General features: G+C 40.8%; 1 protein-coding gene across 1 annotated transcript in view; it reads right to left on the bottom strand.

The window, feature by feature from the left end:
* The window catches only part of eif3h (eukaryotic translation initiation factor 3 subunit H), a 54,842-nt gene that overhangs the window by 24,638 nt on the left and 5,256 nt on the right, over positions 1-24,948 (bottom strand). The window contains exons 2-3 of the mRNA XM_022753623.1: positions 21,847-22,003; positions 797-965 (exon numbers count right to left, since the gene is read on the bottom strand). Coding sequence (XP_022609344.1) covers positions 797-965; positions 21,847-22,003 — 326 coding nt within the window. The remainder of the gene's footprint in view (positions 1-796; positions 966-21,846; positions 22,004-24,948) is intronic.

The following is a 24,948-nucleotide window of genomic DNA, read 5'->3' as shown; positions in this document are numbered from 1 at the left end:
CCTTGGTTATTCAAACACACTTAATGAGCATTTTAATGTTTACATTTTAAATAACCAATGAGATAAAGGCGCTTACCATAAAACCATTTTTAAATATCATTTAATAATGAATAGAAACTTGGTATTGCTTTTTTTTATCTTGTAACACAGCTTGGTGTTACAAACAAAATTAGTCGTTCTTTTAAATCTAATTTCAATTATTATGCCTCAGCATTGTGAATGTTATATCTCAGTGACACCTAGAGGGAATTTCCTCAAAATTGTCACAAATGTTCACGATGACTCAAGGATGAGCTGATTAGAATTTGGTGGTGAAAGATCAATGATACTGTGACCTCACAAAACACATTTTTAGCCCTAACTCCAGAATTCCTATGCAAATCGTAGCAAAATTTCACACTAATGTCTGATCAGATAAAATGACGAAGTGATGATATTTTACATCTGGGCAGACATGGATGTAAGTGCCAACTTGACTGTTTGGCGAAAGCGTACAACCACAAAGTGGTAATTCCAGTTTGTTATGCATTTAATTTGATTGCAAACCACGGGACGTCTAGAAGAGCGTAACACTAATGGAATAATAGACTACTTTTAACCTAATGGTGCTAGCCCAACCTTGTTCTTTAATCTGATGCCACAGGTCCCACACAGACTCTTCTGTGTAGTAGATACCTTGTGTGGTAAACTGCCCCTTTAATTGATTTGGTTGTAATATAGTAGATGGTAGATTACATGACAAGAAATATATAATCAAAACCTAGTCTTTACACAGTCATCTCTGTAGATCTACTCACCATAGATGAGCACAACTGACTCTTCAATGGCGTGCTGGTAGCTGAACTGGGAGTCAAGCAGCGCTCGGCTGACAAAGGAGCCATAGAAGGTGGACTGGTACCAGCCCACATGCAGATGGTCAATGTTGACGTGACGCAGAGAACGCATCATCTCCATCTGGTACTGGACTAGAGGCGGAGAGAGGGGGGAATAGAGAGAGACGTGAGGGACAGAGAGGGAGAGAGAGAAAAAAATTAAATTTAGAATGAAATCAATTGAAATCAGCTTGTTTTTTTTGTTTTGTTTTTTTGGATCTGTGAATATCTGGTCTCCATCTGGAACTGGACATGGTGTATGGTCTGTGCAAGAGAGGGAGAAGATGTGAGAAACACAATGAAAAAACAAAACCCAACAAGGATATGAAGGAGTTCCTTGAAACAGAGAAAAACAAAGGCTTCGTCTTCTGTTATCAAGTGGTTGTGGTGGAGATTTCTAAAACAAACATCAACTGGGATCAAGAGTCACCCTCTCATTCTTTATGTCAGTAAATGTATCCTGGTCGGGAGACAACGGCTGGATAGATACACAGACAGGCTTCAGCTACTGGAAAGAAGGCTAGATACATTACGAGCAAAGCCATTTCTTTACACCAGACACATTCTAAGGACACGCAGCCAGGAATACAAACAACCTGTCTGGCCGGCGGTAAGTAACAACCAAAGCAAGCGAGCAAAACAGCATCTCCATGCAGGCTAGCTGGGGGAGGTTGATAAATCAGGGTGTTATTGGGCAGCTGTGGCCCCCTAGACCCCAGACTGTAGAGCACATCCTTCTCCTGCTGGGGCTGTTAACAAGAACAAACTGAAGAGGTTGAAAAGAGGGAGGGTGGGCAGGAGTAGGAAAAAAGAAAAAAAAGTGAAGATGGAAACTTTGAGGACAGAGGTAACAGAGGAAGAAGGTGTTAAAGATAGGAGAAGAAAATTGAATAAAAGGGAACTAATAAGTAAAAGAGAGAAAGGGTGGAGAGGAGAACAGGAACAGGAACAGAAAGAAAAGGGAGGAGAATGAAAAAAAAGGAATTTCACCTTATTACAAGGACGACATTTCTCTTTTGGCTTCTTTCTAACGGCCTGAATTCGACCCCTGGTGGTGATGTTATGTAAAGCAGGGAGTGACTTAAGTCAAAATACATTAACATTGCAGCTGGTCACTTTAGGCATCTGACCTAACAGAGTTCATGTCGCACACACAAAAAGAGTCAGAGCTGCAATTTGGGGTTCGGCAAAGTCTGAAGCAAAGCAAACGATACTTTCTGATTTAACTGTATAAACTTACGTAATTTGTAACCAACCTCTGTCACACAACACACACACACACTTTTCCATCTATGTCATTCATTCCACGTCTCGGGTGTACAAAATACACACAAAATCAATAAAGAATTGGCAATGGTCTGCCCACAATTAAACATTCAACTCCTGGAGGGGTTTTGCTGAGGCGTCTCTTCCTCCTGACAATAAAATCTCAGTGAATTTTAACAACATCTGGATTGGAGCACTCGATGGGCACCGACAGGCTGAGTGACCCTATTCACAGCCCGTCCTGCAGGGCTGGACTGCGTACCAATCTACACTTTTAATCTAGCCTTTTCTTTAATGATTGACGTGGTCTGTGAGACAAAAGCAAGCGAAGTAGATGGACGGGAGAATACAGGGGGGGAGGAGGAGGATGGAAAGAGAGGAACTGAGGGAGATAGGGTGGGATATGAGGGGGAAGAGAGATAGCAGATCGTGCAGCAATTCTGTGACAAACCACAGGAGGAGGATGTGTCAGGTGGTGTCTGGCGCTGTGTGTGTGAGTGTGTGTATCTTAGCAGTCATTCTTAAGTGCAGTAGCACACCCACAGGAGAGATATGTGTATAATATATTTCACAGAGAAAAATTAGCTGGTCGGGGTAGCAGGTGGGAGAAGATTCAAGCGTCTTTTTTGTAAGTCTATAGTGACGAATGAGAAGTAGGTGAGAATTAAAACACGGGGTGGGAGAGACAAGTAAGAGAGGAAGCAAAAAAGAGGAAAGAAGAGAGTGTTTGTGACAGACTGAGGGATAGTCTGTTGGAGAGTGGCTCTGCCCAGGGGCTGGCTAGCAGCAGACTCCAAGACACACAGAGCTGAATGGAGAGGGAAGGCAGCCTGCCACCTAACTACTATATCTGCCTCTGCACTTCTATGCCAATCAGTATGGGTACTTACCGCTCAGGTGCCACTGATGCGTATACCTGCCCCGACACCCTATCATTAGTGGGCAAATTGTGCACAAAGTGATCTGTCTCTAAAGTGAAAGCTGAAGCCTGTGGGATTGACAACAGAGGCAGGAAAACCAAGAAGCTATCCCTCCTGTCTTATACAATCCTCAACTCTCCTGTCAGTTCTCTGCAATCTTAATGCGTAGACAACGTCTTTATGTGCAGTGTCACATCAGTGTCTTTTATAAAATTATGACTTTCCTTTTTAGCCCAATCGCATATTATTACTAACAAAATAGATTAGATCTGTGTGGGGTGTTTGCCTGCATAGAAACTTATCTCTGCATCTTCGCTTCACTCTGTGTCGACCAAAGTAGATACAATGACTTTAATTCTGTTAACTCCCATTTCAAAGTGTGGCAATGTTATCATAATTCCTATATAAATTCTAATCCATTTTATTATTATCTAGAGGCATTTTGTTTTTTATTATGAGAACAGATACTGAGGCTGTAGTATCAGTTAACACAGCAATGCCCTAGTAAGTGACAGTTTGCACAACTCGCAATCACTTGCCTTGCTTTTCTATTAACCTCCTGATCTACGGGGCATTCAAGAAGACTCAGAGTCAACGACTTCATCTGATGTTGAAGTTTAGATTCGTGATATTTTTTAAGCCATCTCCAAATTCTTCTCAATGTCCTTGAGACTTCTTTATAACTGGTTTCACTCTGAATCTTTGTGTAGCATTCAAAGACTTAACTGTGAAAAGGCATGGATCTGGGGAAGGTTATGCAATCATTTCTGAAGTGCTGAGAATATCAAAAGCTCAGAGTTGGCTCAAAAGTAAATCTAAGAACATGGGATGCCGCAGTGTTTCCCCAGAGCTGGTAGGTCAACTGAGCAGCCGAGAGCAAACAAGTGACCAAGACCCAGAGGAGCATGCACACAGAGATGGGAATTATTAGCAGAAAGGAAAAGATCATTCTTCAAGAACAGCAACATGTAGCTCCTCACAAATCGTTCTCTAATTTGTTAGGGAAACAGCCAAATACATCAATATGGTAAACTCTCACACGTTACTTGAATTTCCAATTTCCATATACACACACACACACACATTATATATATATATATTATATATATATATTATATATAGTTATATATATAGATATATAATATATTATATATATATATATATACATACATATACACACACACACACACACACACAAACACACATATTAAAAGTGATACCAATTTTTTTGCATGGGATTACTACTTTAAAAGCAAGTGTCAAGAAGACTTTGCATATAGACTTTAATACTGTAGGTAGGGAGTTGTCTTTAAAGCTTAAACATGTACAGAAATAACAGAAGGGGACTGAATATGTTCTGAAGGCTGTGAGGAGACTGCCTTGTATCCTACCCATCTGGATGACACTCAGCTTCCACTAGAGACTCGAGCAGACAGGCGGTCTTACAAACAAACTACAACGCGCTGTACCCAGGTCAGAACGAAATAGATAGAAGACACATGGAGACAACCACCTGACATGCTGCCTGATATCTAAACTGAGATTCAGATGGCTGAGTGAGACAACAGGTCAGTGGCAGGCCAGTCAGCTCATACACCACAGATTTCATACAGAGCACAGAGCCTAGTAAATGCCACAGGATCACTACCTTGTTTGTTCATAAACCAAGAACTACAGTTGAAAAAAAAAAAAAAAAAATTGCGGAACAAATTGTGTGGCCACAAGACATTGGTGTTTGAATGTGTGTGTATACTCCATGGTAGAGTGAAGTAGTAAAGCCTCTGAAGATGTGGAGAGCTCTCATGTGTGGTGTCATTTCAAGCAATTAATCATGAAATCATCTAAAGTAATGACAAATTTAAACTGGCAAAAAACAACAAAACAAAAAATGTTTCATGTATTTTTAATAGTAAAATTAAGAAGCTAGAACCATCGGATGACCTCCAGAATCAAAGATTCAAACATGACAAGGAGAGAGAGAAGAAAAGCTTTTGTACTCAAAGATGGAGAAACGGAGGCGTGTGATGAGAATGTAGCTGCATGTGTTCTGATTAGGGTAATCTGAATAGTGGTACATGAATGAATAATGTTTTCTGTTCTTTCAGCTACCACTGAGGTGGAGGTGACCTTAAGCAAAGTACTTCACTGAAAGCTTCAATGGAGCCACTCTTACAGACTCGAATGCTCCAGCTGTTGGCAGGGCAGCGCAGACATGTCTAACACAGTGTACACGTTGACAAATGTTCCTCACATTGATGATCCCGATGAAAATAAAATATACTAGCAAATATTTGTCAGTATGAAGACGGACGTTGTTCTGCACCTCAAGCAAATCAGAGTTGGAGGTGAGGTACCAGTTTACAACAGATCTGTGCTTTTCCTTCTCTCTCTCTTTGTAAAACGATATTAGCAGCCACCACAGGTCATAGACATGTTTCATCATGTAATTACAACAATATCTTTGATGTCTGGATCCTGCTCAGGAAAGACTCAACCATCCTAGAAAAAATGTAGGTCCCTGTATGACAAGCTATTTTAGAAGGCGTCTATATTCTCTGTTCAAAAAGGACAAAAATGGGACTTCTTGCTCCCCACTGTTGGATTTTCGAGACAGATGGTAATATTCTGTGGACATAACGACAGCATTAGCCAGAGAATAGCCAATTTAACAATATCATCAAGGCACGGAGGGGGAGCGTGCGCCACCGCTTGCTATTCCTCACTCACTTCTACTGCCCTGCCGCCTCCCCTATCAATCAATCTGGGTCCCGGGGCCAGACAGGGAATGAGTCTGCCCATTCCCTTAGCACCACTTGATTGTATGTGAGAGAGGGAGAAGAGAGGGGATGGTGTGCGTGCGTAAGACTGAGACAAAATGAATGTGTGTTTAAAAGAGTATGTGTGAAAGCATGAGTTCGGTTAGGGAAACAGAAAATGAGGAAGAGAACAGGACGTGATGCTGAACGAGAGCACAAAATGTGTGGAAGCTGCAATGTGTTTTTGTGCATGAGCGGGTGGGTGTGCTTAAATGTGTGGAAAACGCGCTGAAAAGAGAGTGCGTGAGATGTTTGAAGCCTAAGGTTGCCGTGTACTGCATGCTGTACATCTAAAGCGAGAGTGTGTGTTATGTATGGTGGAGTGGAGGTATTTATCAGCTGGGAGCTAAACTCCACACCATGGGCAGTAATGTTAAGAGTCATAATCAACAAGGCACTACCAGTGTGTATGTGTGTGCGTGTCTTCGCAATGAACCAGACAGATAGTCCATACTCTTAATACTCAATGACACAAGAGGTGAACTGCATCAGACCTTGCATGCTGCTGCAGGCCACAACATCTCAGCACAGGCAGCGAGATGTGTGTTAGTGTGTATGTGTCTGGGAATGCGAGGATGCACGTATCTGTGTGTCACAACACATTCTAATCACCACCTTGACAGGCTGACGGGGCCTTGCCTGAAAAGTCTGTTGTGGTTTTACATACACATACACACACACACACACACACACACACACACACTAGACAGACACATTCACACACATGCACTTGCTTTAGTTTATATCCACTAATGTCAAGTTGAGCAGATGAATAATAGAATAAAATGGTGTCAAATGCCTGAAACTTTGTGAGCTCCATTTCCTTTACCCTCCATTGCCCTCCCCTACTTCCTGAGGTTGGTGAATAGAAATTCTGAATAGTTTAAATTGAGGTTAGATGAGCCAATCAGCCCTCTATCAAAAAATAACCTGATTACACTTTGTCGAAGACTTTCCCTCTCTTACTCACAATGAAGGTAAAATGATGAGCTTTAGATGGACCATTGATCAAAGACAGTTTATGAGAAATTGTGAAGAAAAAAACTCCACTAAGCTTACTTTTAGAACTAAAATATTCAGCTGCAATTGAACTGCACTCCAAAGAGCAGCAGTGGGGTTTGGTGCTTTCGTGCCTACTTACCCGGTGTATAAAAAAAAAATACATTCTAACTTTTTGATGACCCATCAATATCCTCTCAAAGTTGAAACTGAAAAGACACACACAGAAAACAGTCATTTTGAATGATTGATGGGGCTGCTAGTTTTGCTGGATGCTCTAAATGACTAACTCCTCATATACTGCCTGTGGTGCTCAGTGGTGGCAACAAAGCATGCTCATCTTGGCATTTCATAACTGCTTCAGAGCCGAGAGAAAAACAAAACTAATGTTTAGGTGCTTTATAACTTAAAGACGCCTCATTCTTTGAGTGTTTTGTTCAGTGGAGAAGGTAGTTCCACGGCTTCTCTGTTTTTTTTCATCTTACCCGCAGGACACGGCACACCAGGTCTAATTTAATGAGTCCACACTCCTGACCCATTCATTCAACACAGCTGACAACATACTTTTACTCTGCACTCTATTCTGACATTCATTTACTGCTCCACACAAACCCCAAGCTGTTTTGTAAGGTAAAAATAGAGAGTGGTTCTCACCATCACTGTTTACACATTTATTTCAGTCTTTAAAAGACTGTGGCAATCCTGTTAAGCTTCTTTAAATACAGATGGCTTGAATTTACCCCACGTATGACCAAACAAAACATTACATACAAAGTGAATTTCGATGTTTGAAGGCCTTGTGACTACCCGCCTGTTCTGCCTTGTTGTTCTACCACTGCTTTTCCTATTTACCCTCCCTCCTTTAACCTTGCTACTCCTCTGGATTCCCTAAACAGGGACAAAGAATACCTGATGATAATAACGTGCTTTTCTAACTCTTCTGAGTCTGTTCATCATTTCAAATCAAAAGTATTCTGAGTTCTCGGTTCCCAAAGACACAGCGTGTCCTTGATGCCCTGTACATTTAGGTGTATATAATTCATTCTTGAGGGCAAAGCTGAGTCTTCATGGACTGGAATGTAATCAGGCTAGAAAGTGAAAATGATACTTCCACAATGACTAGAAAAAAAAGGATGCTAAGTTATTCTCAAGAACACTTAAGATCTGACACCATCAAATGTACACAGTTCTCTGTGCCCTGCACCCTTGAGGTGAGACATTTAAATAGGTGTGCGACTGAGAAGAAATACTTTCTCTACATTCTACTTACAGCCACATTCTCAAGATACACAATGTTGTCTGTATCCTTTCCCACTCGAGTCCACCCCACACTGCCTGTGTGTAACAGAGACTAACTGCTTGATCTTATACCCGACACTAAGCAAGTATCTTTGCCATTTTCAGACCGACACAATTGTCATTTTCCCGTCCAGCGCTCATGTTGTTTAAAGAGCAAATATACTTGCGCCTATCTGAGCTCCCATGGGTGTGTTGGCCTTAATATGAGGTGTGGTCAGGCGCATTGTTGGCGTATTGGTATCTTGAGGCAGCGGAAAGCGATTGACCAATAAAAACCTGGCCTGAGGTCAACCGTGCATTATTTCACTGTTGTTTTAAGGGTGCATGATCAAGATAGTAATATGTGCCTACATAGGCGGGTGAAAGACATGTGTTCACTCTGTCTGTTACGCACAAGCAGAGTGTGCAGAAAATAAGTTTGTTTGGATAGGTCAGGTGGAACATTACAGTACAGCCTCGGAAGATCGGAGCATTCTTTGTGGCATAATGTTTGTTCAATAACGTTGTCATGCGTCATGGACGTCTCTTGGGACATAAATGAGGCTCCACGGTGTTTCCCATTCATCACCTGGACTAAATTTATACCACCAGAGTTTGATAATGAAGGTTTATTTACACTTCTCATAATATAAAATGTTGTGTTTTGTTCCGCTGCTTCACTGTAGAACTGTGGTCACCGTGTTGATTTGCTCAGCCCCTAAGGTCACACAGACTGTGCTGTGTGTGCGTATGTCTGGACTGGGCTCATTGGCCAGTTACAACATGTAATGAACTTGCCACAATTAGAATGTAATTCTGTGAGAAACACTGCGTCATTATGATAGCAATGTGCCATGGTGCCAATATGGCTGGCTTTTAAAGGAAATGGGAGATGACACTCTGATTTGTTTTATTGCATGTTACGCCCAAACTACTCTCATGAATAATTAAGAGGTGAAGTACAAAACTTTTGAGCCATGCACCTGGTGCAGTGACCTTTTTTCTGGCATTAGAATCGCAAAAGTGATATGGACACACCCTGAACGGACTTGTGCCATGCACTTTAGACCATGCACTTTGGACTGTTAAAATAGAACCCTTAACGTGAAAAAGGCATGGATGAAAATGTCTTAAAATGCTGTTTCCTTCATGAAAAGCCACTGAGGACAAAACCTTCAACAAGTTGACAGATTTTGTCTAAGTATCATTCGTTAAGTTGTGCTTCTTTTGTCCCACTGGCACAATACAATATGCCAATTAGGCCTTGAGCTGTCTGACATTGCCCTTGAGTGAGCTCCTAAGTGCTTCCTACATAAACCTTGGATTGATTCTTTTATTTGTTCTCAATCTCACTTTCTTCGTCTCTCTTAAAAAACAACAATTTTTTGCTTCCAGCCACCAAGAGAGACTCGCATATACATGAATACATACACACACACACACACACACACACATACACACGCACACACACACACAGGTATAGCTGGTTTGTAAGAAAGGGCTGACTAAGCAGCTGTTTCTCCACAGGTACAGAGCAGGCTTCCAGGCACCACTTACTGCAGCTGATATTAAAGACAAACCAAGATTAAAAAAGATGGAAAAATAACCATACACACAAACCCTCACACTAAATCCCCCTCTCCCTTAAGAACTGTGACAAAACAAAATTAAGACCAGGAAACAGAACCACCCATGTTAAGAGGCAGTTTCTATTAAGGTGCAGAGCAGTGATTCCCTACCAAGCGTACGTTAACCCTGAGGATACATGGAAAGATATTAAGTATCACAACAATTTGAAAACAAAAAAACCCTATAAAAACAAAAAAATGCCCTTAATGGTATGTGTCGTTCCTTAAGAATCTAGTGTAAGCTAGAAGAAAGCTGAAAATACTGAAAATAGCTAAAAAATGACTGTTGGTTGAAAAAGCTAGGTAAAGAGGAGAAAATGAGTTTTGCTTGTTAAGTTAGGCTTGAATGAAGCAAACCTTTAGCTAAAGTTCCCTGTCAAAATAAGACACCTCAGTTGTTTCACAAGCATACTCCAGTTTCAAACCATCATTTCCGGCATATTGACACCACTTTAATGGCACTGTCAATCAGCATTTCTCAAGGGTACCCTGCTATGCAGATGACTAAAATAACAAATTAATTGAAATTCATGACTGTTAATTTATGTAGAGATTTATTAACATCACCTTGCTCAGTAAGCATATTGCTAACCTTATCTCACTTCCCTTCCCGACTCACATGTGCCTCACAGCGCATGTTCCTACAGACGTATCTTGGAGAACCCTGTCAAAGACACTAAGTTCAGTCACATTCTTTCCTTCTCCTCCTTTAAAGAGAAAAGAGGACAAACACTTTTTTTTCCTACATATTGTCAAGGTCAGCTGCTGCTGATGTGAGAGAGCAGATAGCTAGTCCTCCTGTCATGGCATTTTGTCCGTCCACGCGTTCATCTGTCGGAAGGAGGGTGCAGTGATAAATGTGCCAGTTGTCGGGAAGTAAATGGTGGTATCGAGTTGTGGTCTAGTCCAAGGTGTCAGGAGAGGCACGAGGCTAATTTTCAGCAGCGAGGCTATAATGGGATGTGTGTGCCTATTTGTGAGTACGTCCGTGTGTGTGTGTGAGTGCACCCACCGTGGTCCATGTTCCACCTGGCACACTGGATTAGGTGCAATTAATCTTAGTTAAGCAAGCCCTGTGGAGATCTGTCTCCCTTCCACGTGCATGCACATACAAACACACACGCTGGGCCGCAAACAGGCACGCAAACACCCTCAGTGATGAGCTAATGCACGGGAGAGGGTGAGGGCACAGCGAATCAGCTGCTTTGTGTGCATAACACACTGACGAGTTCACCATATGCACATTTGACAGCGCCGCTTGTCACGGGGCTTTGTTTTTACAGTAGGAATGGGGACATGATGTAGCAGGGAAAATACTGTGTGTGTATTTGTTTGCATACATGTGTGCATATCCTAGTCTGTCTTTTTGAACGGGAGGAAAAGGAATTCTCATTTGATCTCCTTGTCAACTTTACTTTAGCAGCCTGTATGCTCACATCAGGTAGGAAGAAAAGTGTATAATAATGGAGGGTACCATACTTCTGTGGCCTGTTGAAATGTATGAGCCATCATATTTACTCCATAAAAAAAACTCTGTAAAGGCAATTTTACATTTCATAAATGGCAAATGCATGAAACACAAAAATTGTATAAACGTGCCAATGTGGTCCACCAAAACAACTCAAAATCCTTCACTTAAAAACATATTTTTAACAAATGACTTTGTTGTTTTTAATCATTCTTATTAAAGCCAATGTCTTCTCCTTGAACACCATCAGTTATCCCTCATCTCCCCACTGGCTAAATTCACAGGTGCAGCAGCTCAAATCATTGCAATTATTCACAGATGTAGGTCCTTTAGCCTCTCTCATACAGGCCTCAGTATCTACCACTGGGGCAATTAATTGCAGCGCATCATTTGTCTCATCCATATCCTAGGTGGCCTTACCTTTGTTCAAAAAAACAACTTTACAACCGCCAGACTCATGTGAGTAAACGCAGGACCATTGGTGATTAACACAGCTCAACGGAGTAGCAAAGTGGGAGGGGGTATTTCAGGCGTTCGGGTTTTTTACAGGTAAAACTGCCGTTTGTTTTGTGCATACACAATGTGAGGTCACTGTGGGTAACAGTGGCGCAACTTTATTAGTAAATCTGTTTTCTTGATAAAAAGTCTAAAGAAACTCAATTTCCACTATAAAAGGAAAAATGAATCCCTTACTACACTGGTCTCCTATTAGTGGTCTGCCACAGTGGCACTTATTTGTTCAGTCCTACATTTTAATCACTACTAGTCTTGAAAATGGCTTCCAACCCTCCCTCCTTTCACTGCCCCTCTCAGGTACTCATCATCGCCATTCTTCTTCTTCTTCCTCACAATCTTGCTCCACCTTTTACTGACTATTTGTTTGCCCATTTGCCCCAGCTTCTCTCTCACAGCTGTTTACTTGTGCTGTCTATCTTATCCTGGTTCTCCTTTCTCATTTTCCCTGATAACTACCCCCCCATCACCACCTCAAACGTCCCTTCCCTCTTCTCTTGCCATCCTCAGCCTTTTTCTCCATTTCTCTCATCCTTGTCACATCCTTCTGTCCTTACCTTTTACCCTCCTCCTACTCCCTACAGCCCACCTGGATTAGCAGCAGTCTGCAGTAATGCATTCTGACCCCACCTCCACACACACAAAATTTAATGTGGGGCAGAATCGTGATGAGACAAAGGAGCAGATGAATAAAACAGTGGAACTGATGGCAATGGTGACGGCACCCGGGGGACCCACACTCTTGATTTATAATGCCGGATGAGCATTCAAAAGCAGATACTGCTCCAGCTCGCTACTAACAGCCAGTCTCAGATCTACAATACAGCGAGAGAGAGACACTGAGGGGGAGAGAGGAAAGGTGAGAGACTGGGGACAAGGAGCAAAAGACAATGAATGAGAATCTTTTAGAGCTTGGGAAAGGTGCCCCCCAAATCCAAATACATAACAGTGCACATAATATCTTTAGTGTTTATATATTTCCCTTAAAAGGTGGGTTGCCAAGTGATTTCTAATTAGCCTCACTGAGGGAGAGCAAGAAAAACGGAGGAAATCAATTTCCCATTTGGGGCAGGTAGAGTGATCTATTGAAGGGCTAACCCCGTGGAAGACCTTATCAGAACAGGAGAGAGCCAACTTTTTTTATAAAACACACACACACACATCTCACTGCATACTGAATAGTGTATTTACAGCGAGGAACAGAGAGATCTTGGCAGAGGCATTTTAATCCCCCTGACTTCAATTAACCCACCGTGAAAATGTCTGCCACAGACGACAATTAAAGCTCCCAAAACCGAGGACTAACCTTGCAGACCCTACCAGAGGAAAATGCTGATGTAATTGGCCTTAATTAGTTCTGTTTGTGTTTTCACTTCCATTTCTTTGCTTTTGGTTTAAGAAGATTAAGATTTTTTTAATTTGTTTTTACAAACATCCCCTCCAGTGGACACTTTTCAGCATGATCTCTCTGTAGCTAACTACTTTCATTATTGTTTTTTTTTTTTTTTTAGCAAAACATTCTGGAGAAAACGGTTGGAAAATATTTTAACTGCATACAATTTCATGTCTCACCCTGTGCTGTATGTCTTGTGTACGATCTTAACTCATTAGGGACTGCAGCAAACCTTGGTTGTGCTTTGAGAATACAATTCATTTAGGGGTTTTATGTGATCACTTTTCTGTTAATCGAGAGAGAAATTCAGCGTAGTCACTTGGGGGTAAGAGAAAGAAAATCCCCTCTGCAGGTGTGCATTAATCAAGCCTTATGATGTAGGTGCCCTACTTCTGAAAAACAATTTCAGAAAGACAAATTTGTCTTTTTTTTATTGCGTAGTACCAAATCATTAAAAGCAAACACATTTCTGTCAAAGCTTAAACAAACATTGGTTTCCAACATAACACTGATGAGCACCTTTAAACTATCCATGCAGCAAAACAACTGCATGGATAGTCTTGATCAAATATACTTTAGTTCAGTCTGGCTTTGAGTCCATTTCAAATCTGGTTTCTTGGAAGAGCAAGGTAGCTAGCTTATAAATAATAAAAACATCTGCAGACCAAAGGGGGCCAGACGAAAATGAAGGGAAGGAGGATGAAGGGAAGGCAAGGAGACTGGGATCCACTACAATCTCAAGAGATGTAGAATATTCAGTGGAGGTGTCAAGGACCATTGGATGGACAATGATGGATGGAGAAGTGCCAAAAGAATCTGAAGCAGGTGCTCCAGCTCTCCTGCCAGACACAGTCACAGCAGAGGAGATTTCCACACCACGAAATAAGAATTCCTTCCACCAGTTGCTGTTTATTCCTCTATCACTATTACAACATGAACACTCACTGAAAGACTAAGGGGAGGCTGTGATTAACTAGTTCTATTTGAGGCAATATTTACTGAAGGTTATACAATTGTTTAATATCAATTTTAGAATTTATTCCATGGTCATGAAGTGACCTTTCTAGCCAGAAAATTGCTTTTGTTTTCTAACATAGAAAGGTTATGCTTATTATTTGTCTTTAAGAGCACACCACGAATGACAAGGGGAGGTGTAACAGTAATTTAGGCATGCCTGTTTTCATTAAGCTTGGTGGTAAATCACAGAATTTAATCATTTGCTTTCATTGAATAGATCAGCCAACGCACAAACCAGTATGAGAATCACTATGTCGAATAGATACTCACCTCATTTGAGGTGTAATTTCGTCCGTGAATGCTGTGAGGAGGTGGCTTCACCTCCCTAACACTCACTACTGTCAAACATTTTAGTTTGATCCAGCTGACCCTTTGAAGAGCAGTCGTTTCTTTCAGCTGAAAAGGTATTTATTGCACCACATCTGATTTAAAAGAAAATACTTTTATTTTTTTAAGTTTGTGTCATTGGCTTCAGCCTCTGAACCACATTCATAGTAACATCTACAGTACTATACTGACCATGTGGTCAGTATAGTACTGTAGAGAAATCTGATTCTGATATTAGATAGCCACAACAATTGTTTGTTCAGTGTTATATCAATTTAGAGTGAGTCAGCATTTTAGAAGGACATAGCACGTAACCGAATACATTTTTACATTTTCAGCCAGTGTACACCCACATAGTATAATATTGTATGCACTAACAGGATCCACATTGTAGTACCATCAGAAAGCAACCTTGCCTTCAGTATGCTACACCACACTTTGATGAAGCAGCTAGGCTTTTTGGAGAAAAGTGCTGCAGAGTGATGGAACAAAACTCACAATCACAAAATGTATGGCTGGCAAAAAAAGAGAGGGGGGGGGCAAACAAACTAAAAACAAACTAAGAAACACTCCACAAACTGTTAAACATTTCAGTGGATTTATTATGTTTTGGAGTCTTTTGGCAGGCAGAGGCACAGGAGGTACAGACCTTTCTCAAAGCAGACATTTTGACTTGTCACAGCAGGACAAGCACAGGTGTAACTAATAACATTAACGAGTGCTCTGTTCCTTTCAGGTTCCACTACACCATACCAGCGAGCCAGCACACGTAATTGCGGGGCCTCAGACCTGGAACTCCTAGAAATGGAATGCGGCCGTGATTAACGTTATTAGTCACACCAGTGTTTGATAAGTCCAAATATTAGCTTTGAGAGAGGTGTACTGTTCAGAGAGAGTGGACCAACAAACCCTGGTATTAATGTCAAAGTACAGAAGCTGAAACATGGCTGGATGCTGATGAGCCTTAACATGCCTCGTAATGAGTAATGTCCAGTCTTGAATTAAAGAAAGAAACCGGTAGAGATCACACAGCGCATGTTACCTGACAACCTAAGAGTATCTTTTCAACTAGACGTATTCTACAAGCAAAAGTGGTGGTTAAAAAATAAAATGACCCTAAACCAAGAACAGAAAGACTTTATGGGTTGTGAGAAGTGAAGACTGATTTTTCTTCCAAGGTGTTATTTATGCTAATTGAGAGCAACTGTGTCATATTCATGTTTTCCTGCAAAGGCTGTTTTATATTGTTTGCAAGGAAGACATACTATCAGTAATGCGGAAGAACGTAAAGGTTTTACCGCAACTGGACAGATATAACTAACCTGAGGTCTTTAAATGGAGCCATTTCAAGGGCCTTAGACAGTTTCAAGAATCCAGGTGTCACGGTTCAACAGACTTTACATTCAAACATACTTTTTGTGAGTCTAGTACCTTTTCAGTGTTAGATATCCCTAAATGTGTGAATGATGGCAAATTTTAGAAAAGACTGGCTCTATTCGTTCAGTTCCTTTTAGGGCTTTAGTCTCACCAGCCAGGTTTCCCTTGCAGGGAGGCAGTCTTTATCTTACAGCCCAACTATATTCACTTCAATCTGAAGTTGTGTGGCTAATTGCTTTGCTGGATAATTCCAATAGTGGCAGCAGGAGTGACATAAACAACAAATAACAAACTGAAAAGATGCCAATCAGCAAAATCAACTTTGTTAATGACTACAGGTTGTTTATACATCAAGAGTAACTTTCTGTTCTCTTTTTAATTAACTGTCTTGTTGGGGGTGTAGAAGCAACAACCTTGTTATATCTTGTCATGTCAAATGTCCAAATGAAATGCTCCTTGGCTAAGAAAAGACCGTCATGCATTGTCTAAGAGGCCTGGCCGCAAAAAAAAAAAAAACTCTAATTATTGAATCAGAACACATCGCAAACCAAGCACCCTTAAAACTTGTTTGTTTCACCAGTGTGACAACTGTTCCCATTCTCTGGGCCAATCTGAAGCAATACATGAGCCCAGACAGGGGGCCTGGCAGCCCCTACCACCTGTGCTGGGCAGAAAGCTAGTGGCTTGGCATGGGGCAGGCGGATAGCCAGAAGGAAGTGCTGTGCAGTTGAAAAAAAAAAAAAAAAAAAAGACTAGTTTCAAGGGGAAAAAACCCACACACATATGTACATACACATGCATATGATAATTAATATGTACATATTTTATATGAAGTCAATATCTCATTAGAAAACATGCATGGGAGATTATTTTAAATTTATCTGAACAATATAACAACTGCCTCAAAAGCCTTTTTTGTCTAAATATCAAGGACATTTAAAAAAATATATTGTTAGTGTAGTAGTTACCTTCATTGTGGTGCAGGTATTCCCTCAAAGCAGAGACAAAGTCATAACTTCAAATGTCCAATTTTCTTGGGCTGTCATTGATGCACTGCTCTCTTCACAAAAACACAAACCCTTTCCTGGCTATTTAAGTACATAATTCTTATAAAATGAACGCTTCATTCCCTGGACATAATTACCACCAGGACATTGGTTGGGTACTTACATAATTTCTCTTTCCAACAGTATATTGCTTAATTAATCCTCCTATGGTTGTGGCACAGACGGAAGGAGGGTAGAGGGGGTAGGTAACAACAATGCGGAAGAGAACGAGGGAAGAGGATGATAAAAGAAAGGATGGTGAAAAGAAGTAAAGCAAGGAAGCTGCGTCAGTGATTGCTGAGAAGGAAGATGGGAGATGGGAGATGGTGGAGGAGAAGGGTGGAGGCAGCTCTTTTACCTTAGAGTTAGAGAGAGTTAGAGAAAAAAAGGAGGGGAAAAGAGGGAGAGGTATTAGAGGGTGAAAGGAAGAAAAAAAAAAGAACAGGCTAATTTTGTTCTACCTTTAGGATACCTCTTCCTCCTGCTGCTGAATACAAGTGACAAGGCTTGAATATCAAACCTTCTTCCCAAAATTGGTACTGAGCAACAGTTAGTGTGATACAATCCCTCCTTACAAGTCAAACAGGCTTTTTAAGTCTTGAATTGCACTGAGACACAATTCAAATGTTTAATTAACTGATATTAATGATTTTTTTTTTTTTTTTTTTACTGTCCACCCACTTTCAAGTCAGATCTAACAAGATTTAATTGCATATAAAACAGAAACAGTTTTGTGATTCACTGCATTGTTTTATCACCTATTAAAGAAACAGTTTCTAACATCATGAGCTCTAACAATTTACCTTTTGACTTGTTTTTGTACTTTCCTTAACATTTTGGTCAGAGTGCATCACCTCCAATGAAAAATATCTGGCCTCTTCTTTCCAGCCACTTACTTCACGTACATCATTTCGCTGCTATTTGGAAATGGGCAATGAACTCTGTGCAGTGTGCAATCTATTTGCATGAGCATGTAAGATGGAAGCAGCTGCCCACACTTTTTGTTTTTTATGATAGCAGTTGGTGAGAGTATAAAAAATTGAAAACAAATCTTTGTAAACCTGTATAAGAATAGACAGGTGCATGGCAGAGCATGCACAGATGAAACAAGAAAAAGTAAACGCCCACACACTGTCAAAACTTGAAGTGCAGTGACATTTTCAATAAACTTACACTACGTGTTGACAGAGTGCAGAGGTTGGCAAGAGCCATGGGGAGGCCACCATATGGGCTGGCACTGTGAAACAATGAGCTGAAAGCTGCAGAGTAAGATGTTGATTCTCAGTGGAATCAGCAATACGAGCAACACGCTCACACAAAGGCATCATAAAAGAATGCTGAAAAGTTTTTTTTTTACGTGTGTGTATCTGTAAGAGATGATGAGGGTCACAATTACTACCTTGCAAGATCTGATGTAAATTTCTTGTTTGTCTTTAATAAACTCTCGACAGTGGGGTCCACAAGTCTGAGGCTACTCAGGACAGCTCTTTATATTATTGCTGGTATCACAACAAAAGAGGAGGGCCAAAGCACGTTATTAAAATGCTACTTGTGTGCCTATTGCGCAAAATGCCTAGAGAATAGCTAACTGCAATTCTACACATCTCTCCATATATTTTGCCAATGATACAAGGACAGTGTATGCAAGGACATGGGCGATAGGAGGGTTGGGGTTCAGCCAAGGTTTTTCTTTTTTTTTTTTTTCCTTCTATCTGAGGCTGATTCTGCTGTGCTCACTCGATTACTCTCTTTCTCTACCTTTTTCTCACTCATATTGGTCACATTTCCTGCCATGCACTGTCCTGCTAGTATAGCTCCACACTGGCACCTGTTGATGAAAAAGGAGCATAGCGCTCTCACACACACACACACACACACACACACACACACACACACACAGACTTGCTTTCACTCAAACACACACGGGCACACACATAAAACACACAATGTCACGTCCCTGCCAATCCTGTCCATCTTTCTTTCATAGATAGATTGGAGAAGTAATTCTGATCTGAGGGGCCTCTAGCAGGCAGTCAGGTACATACACACAGACAATACTGGTGCAGGCAAACACACAGCAGAGACAGATACCCACACATGCAGACCTTGGAAACCAAACGTGCTCAGGGTCCCTGATTGGAGGTGAATAGAGCGCCTGCAGCTCTGCAGTCTTTCTACACCTAAATCTCGAGCTTTATCTAATTAACTGATATGTATTGGAAAGTCAATATAATAGTCAGAGATAGGACTACAGTGATACAAAAAACACAGATCCAGCCAAACTCAAATTTATCAATTTTTGATGAATTTTTCACTGTCAAAAACAGATTTTGGCCAAATTTTCTCCTGGGCCTCTAGTGTGGGCATGAGTGTGCGGTGTAACTGTATGTGTGTGTGTGTGTGTGTGTGCGTGCGTGCGTGTGTGAAAAAAAAAAAACAACAGAATAATAGCGAGCTGATTGAAACATTACTCCCAGAAGCAGTCGACACAGCACAAGTTACAACAACGCTAGTGGGAGCAACGACTTCCAAAGCACACTGGCTCCTACAGTAACTACTCCTGGTTTGAGGCAATAAGCTGTTTTACTGCCAAATACTTACAGCCAGCTAGCTCTGTTGAAAATACAGGATTTAGGCAGATGACACTGACCCTGATATTGCTGTTCTGCAGTATTTCACTGAGAACTGCATTCCTCTATGAGCACACAGAGTGTCACTGCCCATTGTTTGTCATTATTGATGTGCCAGTAGACGGTGTCTTGGAAGCATGTGGTTTTGAGGTAATAAATAAAATGTGAATTGATTTATTAACCGATTAGATATGCATGGCATCATCATGGCACAGTTAAGCTCTGGAACTTTAGAAGAATCTCAATGTCTCCAACATTAAGTTCACAGATCCTCCACAGAGACGCCATTGTTTCAAAGTGCAATTCCAACACTGCAACAAAATCTGTTGTTCTGTGTGCTGTGCATCTGCAGTAGGTCGAAGCAACCCGCCCCAATATCAGCACAGATGAAAACACTAACAATTAGGGTAGACGAGAGAGAGAGAGAGAGAGAGAGAGAGAGAGAGAGAGAGAGAGAGAGAGAGAGAGACGAGTGGTCTGGCTGGTCAGCTGTGAGCGTGGGTAGACAATTTAGGCTGAAGTATGAAAACAAAATGACCAAATGTACAGGCATAAAATCCATTTTTCATGTTTTGCCTCTCTTACTCTCTTCCCATTGCTGTGATTTAGTAGATGAAATTGTGTGTAGCACAAACACACTTTGTGAGGAGAGACAGAGGCATTCAGCAGTTTACAGAGTTGTCTCCTTTATGCTGTACTGTTCTCAATCCATAATAATTTCGACAACAAACATCATGCACAACGTGATTGACTAGCAACACATTTCCGTTTGGAATTTGGTTTTGTGGTGACAGAAAACCTGAAGTCTGTCACCTTGAGAGGACTTTTGTTGTAGCTCTGTGCATTTTTACCAATGGTTCGTGGCAAAGCACTTCTCACTGAAACCTTGTTAACTAAGAGAGTGACAGAAGGAAAATCCAATGCATCAAAAGTCAACAGTACAACAAGCCATGACACTCACCAACACAGACTCCCACACACACGCTTACAGTGAGCTGTTCCTGCCACTAACAACCTTCAGCCACCATTGGCGCTTATGTCTCTTGCAGAAATTTTGACAGTTGCTCGTTAGCAGTGGAAGCCTGTTAGAGCAGGATTTTCTCCCTTTCCTTCATTCCCTGCATCTGCTCACCTACCCATCCTTCAGCCTGACTTGTGGCGGATTTTGTTGTGCTAACAAGGATCAGGTAACAACATGGCCTGACAGAGGGAAGGCTGAGGTCAGAGGACATGGCATCCTTTGATATGAATGCTGACGGGAGGCAGGAGGGGAAAGGCGCCGCGTGCAAGTGCAGATGAAGACTAAATCAAACCCCATGCACGTTCACACCGCCCACCTGAAAGCCAAACACAGGAGCCATTCCACCCCTGTACCACTGCCCCCACACATCAACCCTGGCACTGACAGTGTAGGACACCCAGCACCTAGTTAGCTTAGTTAAAAGTCGGCATTGTCCTTAACACTATGCCTGGAGACATCTTTCACGCACACACACCTCTTAAAAAAAAAAGCAAGGATGTTCTGTTGACTGCTTGAAGCTACACAACACAACAGACATTCAATGACGTCTTGATGCGATTGTACTTTGGCTCCTAGCCTCAATAGTTTATTGCTGCTTTAATGATTGTAGAACTTTTGGTGGGTTGAGAATGGTGACCCCCAGCGAATCTCTCAAAACCACATCATCAGAGCTAACACACAAGTTAGCATTATATTGCTTCCTGTCAAGATAACATTTGTTCTGAGTCACAGTTTTGCTGTATTTCAAGAACCAGTTCTGGATGGCATTAAAGGACCCTCTGTTCATACTCGTATTGTTTTCCAGTCAATCATTTTGACGCACTGTCTGAAACTGACTTTTCAGTCCACCTGTCAAATATATATTACATAATACCAACCAACAAAACAACACACATTCTTCACAAAAATGATTTAACTTGATATTTTCAGTGCCATTTGGTATTCAGGTATCCAGTTCTAATTAAAAATGTGTTCCAAAATTTTCAATTAATCATGACACTAAATGACAAAAAAAGCAATCTTCAGAGAGTTTCAAAATGTGAGAAAAAGCAAATACCAAAGCCTTCATGTTATCAAACCATTCAAATATTTATTATTATTTATACCCCATCACTCCGGACTCTTAAAGGCATGTTTTGCTGGGATTTTGGACTTCACAGATATTCATTTCCATCTCTGTTGTGATGTTATATTATGTGTGTGGGTGTGTACATTTTTTCAGCTGCGGGAGAGGATCAATACAATAAAGAGAAAGGGGAGCCCACTCTCAGTTACCTTCATCGAAGTCTGCATCATCCTCAGTGTGCTGGGGAAAGGGGAAGCAGTTGGTGATCTCCAGCCGGTCGTCGACTACCAGGCCCAGCAGGACGCCCTGAACCACCTCACTGCCCTGGCCCTCTTCCTGGTAGTGCTTGATAATCTTCAGCACCACCTGTAAAAAACAGAAAGAGCAATATCACCGAAGTATCGAACCACCGCAACACAACAGAGACGGAGAGGGAGGCAGGGAGGCTTCACTCTCCTTCCAGTAACAGTTTCTGAAAAATGATTTCATTTTCTGAACCGGAGCCAATTTATTTATCGAGCCTGTTGTTGGTGCATTTTGTGGCTGTTACAGCATTTCTTATTGTATTTTATCATCCTTTGATTTATGTTATTCGATTCAGTTGTGTCTCTGCTCGTCATGTTGATTTGTGCTCATTAGTTTGTGGTGGGATTAGTTTGGCTGATTTTCTTTTTTTTTTTCCTTTACAAGGCGCTTGGGTTTTTTTCATCTCTCCTGCTGCAGATTTGTAGTTTTTCTTTCTCTGTTATTTCACACATTATGTTTTATCATTGTACAAATACATTGAACTATTTAATTAATACCTATGGGAAAAAATGTAGACAAAAATAACAGTTTTTTTCTAGTGCACATTAAATTGTATGTGTAGATGTATAGAAAAGCGTTGTTAAAATAAGTATGTATTGTTAGATAATGATATTGAGTTTGAGTACCTGATTAAAAAAACATTATATGCTCTTATATGTGAAGATATATAATAAGGAAACTTTTTAATAAAGACTATTTTCATCACAACTTTAATGTCCTTAAGAAACACTGCACAGTTTATCAGCAGCATCAGGTCATAGCAAAATTACCACAAGATATTGAATCAGTACAATGAAGTCATAGTTCAAATGATTACTAGTGGTTCTACTACCTTTATCTTTTATTTTGTGCTGTGGGAGGCTTCACCTTTCTTACAGAGACACACAACACACATCACTTTATAAAGACCATTTAAATTATAAAACACTTCTTGGTATCACAAACGTGTTCAGATTTAGGTCTCACTATCAGGTGGCTGTCCAATGTGATATGGTGATTGTATATATGAACTGGATGTGCAGAGGTTATATAACTGCTGCTGCGCAGTATTGGAAACAATTAGATTTTTCCTTGAAATTAGAGTTTGCCACTTGCCTGTGTGCAGCCTTTATAGGCCCTAATGCTCACAAGGTTCAGCCCACCCTCAGCTGGATCACCACCTCCACTCTGTAAACCTATTATAAAGTAACTCCTACTCGATTTTTAAATATGCAACATTAAAAATGCAAAGCTTTCAGTCAGTTTTGTAACATTGCCTCTCTAGCACCCAACAGCATTGCAGCTGACTGTTAGGGTAAGGCATTCAGTTTTATTAATTTTTATAACATTTAGTGGGTATCAGTGCTAATATTAGCAAGCTAGGCTAACCAACATCCACTTTCCAAGGGGAAGCTACTGCAGATACTGAGATTTTAGGCCAATACCAAATTTTGGAGTGAACTCCATTTTCTATTGAATTAGATATAGAAATAGAAATAGAATTATCTATCAGCCACATTTAAAAAAAAAAAAAAAAGATACATACTAAGTGGGATATTTCATAGCTGAAAAACCAACTTCTTCTGTGGTGGGCAAAACAGGTCAAGGTTTCTTAATTACCCTCAAACCTAGTTTGACATTTCTGCACTGCAGTTTCATACTTTTGGGCCCACATTTACACAGACAGTGATGCATCTGCAATAAGATAATATCAGCTCATTGGCCTGGCTGGTTTATCAACATAGGATAGCTTGCTAATCTTCCCTTTCTGAGTGGAGTACAGAGGCACAACAGGTCCTCTGAGGTGTTGAAAGTTGTAAAAGAAAGATTTCAGTACAGTACATCATACATCACCAGCACTATGTGGGCTTGTTGAAAAAGGATAAAAACATTTTGTGTCAACATTCGTAGGCTACAGGGCTACGACGGGCTCCTGTTGGTAGCACACTGTGAATGTTGACAGCACATCACCTCGCAACGCCGACCTTCAAATGTCAGTCACCCGCTGCCAAGGTGCCAACCACCCACCGAGGCCTGAAGCTTAGAAAAATGTTCCCAGAAATATGTCCAAAAATGTTTTTTTTTTATTTATTTATAAACTCAGTGGCCACTTTATTAGGTACACCTGTAAAAATATATTTCAATTCAGTACAACAGCTGACATTTTTTCTACCATCACAAAGTTTAAAACGTTCAGTTTTTGGTGAAATTGTCAGGAATCATTAAGTCAATCATATTGTTCATTCCTATGTTTATTTCTCTCAATATGTCAGTTACAGCCCAAAGCTATGAAACTATAGCTACAGATATCAGAGAGGCCAGCTCACTAAGTATTTTTAAAAGAAAGCTCAAAACTTATCTCTTCACTTTAGCCTTTAACTAGCTCTAATAATAATATCGTAGGCATCATAAAAATAGAAAGGTTGTAATGGATTGCATAAGATTGTACGGGTGTACCTAATAAAATGGACATAGAGTATGTCCTTAAACAAAAAGTGAGGCAAATTTAAATTTCAGTTTGACTGGGGGCATACAGCATGTTAGTCTCATCAATACTCAATTGTATAATAAATCCTTAGCCACCATTTTACACTCTTCACTGGTCACCAAGCTCTTACATAAAACCACACTATTGCCAAACAGTGTTGTTATGTTAAGAGGAAATTCTGGGACAAGTTACTCAGCCAATCACTGGCTGTGGTTGAGTGGTAAATGGAGTGGTAAGCACCACCTGCAGGCTCCAGCACTGGTGCATCACTGATCTTGAGTGTGTACAAAAGGCCAGTTAGTATTCAGCACAGCTTAGCAATTTACACTAGAGAAAGAGGAGGCGGCACACATAAAAAACAAAACCTGAATCCAGTGAAATTTTAAGAAAAATGCTCCCCTCAGATGGTGGGAGGGTATATTTGGACTTATGGTCTGATATCCCACATCGTCGTGCCTCATCGAGACAGAGTGTCCATGCATCATCGTATGCGTTTAATTTTTAATACCAGATAAAAATGGGCCAAAAGGACAAGCCT

Source organism: Seriola dumerili, unplaced genomic scaffold, assembly GCF_002260705.1.
Source record: "Seriola dumerili isolate Sdu_G_001 unplaced genomic scaffold, Sdu_1.0 BDQW01000191.1, whole genome shotgun sequence".
In the NCBI taxonomy this organism is placed as follows: domain Eukaryota; kingdom Metazoa; phylum Chordata; class Actinopteri; order Carangiformes; family Carangidae; genus Seriola; species Seriola dumerili.
This window is presented reverse-complemented; position numbering and strand designations above follow the sequence as displayed.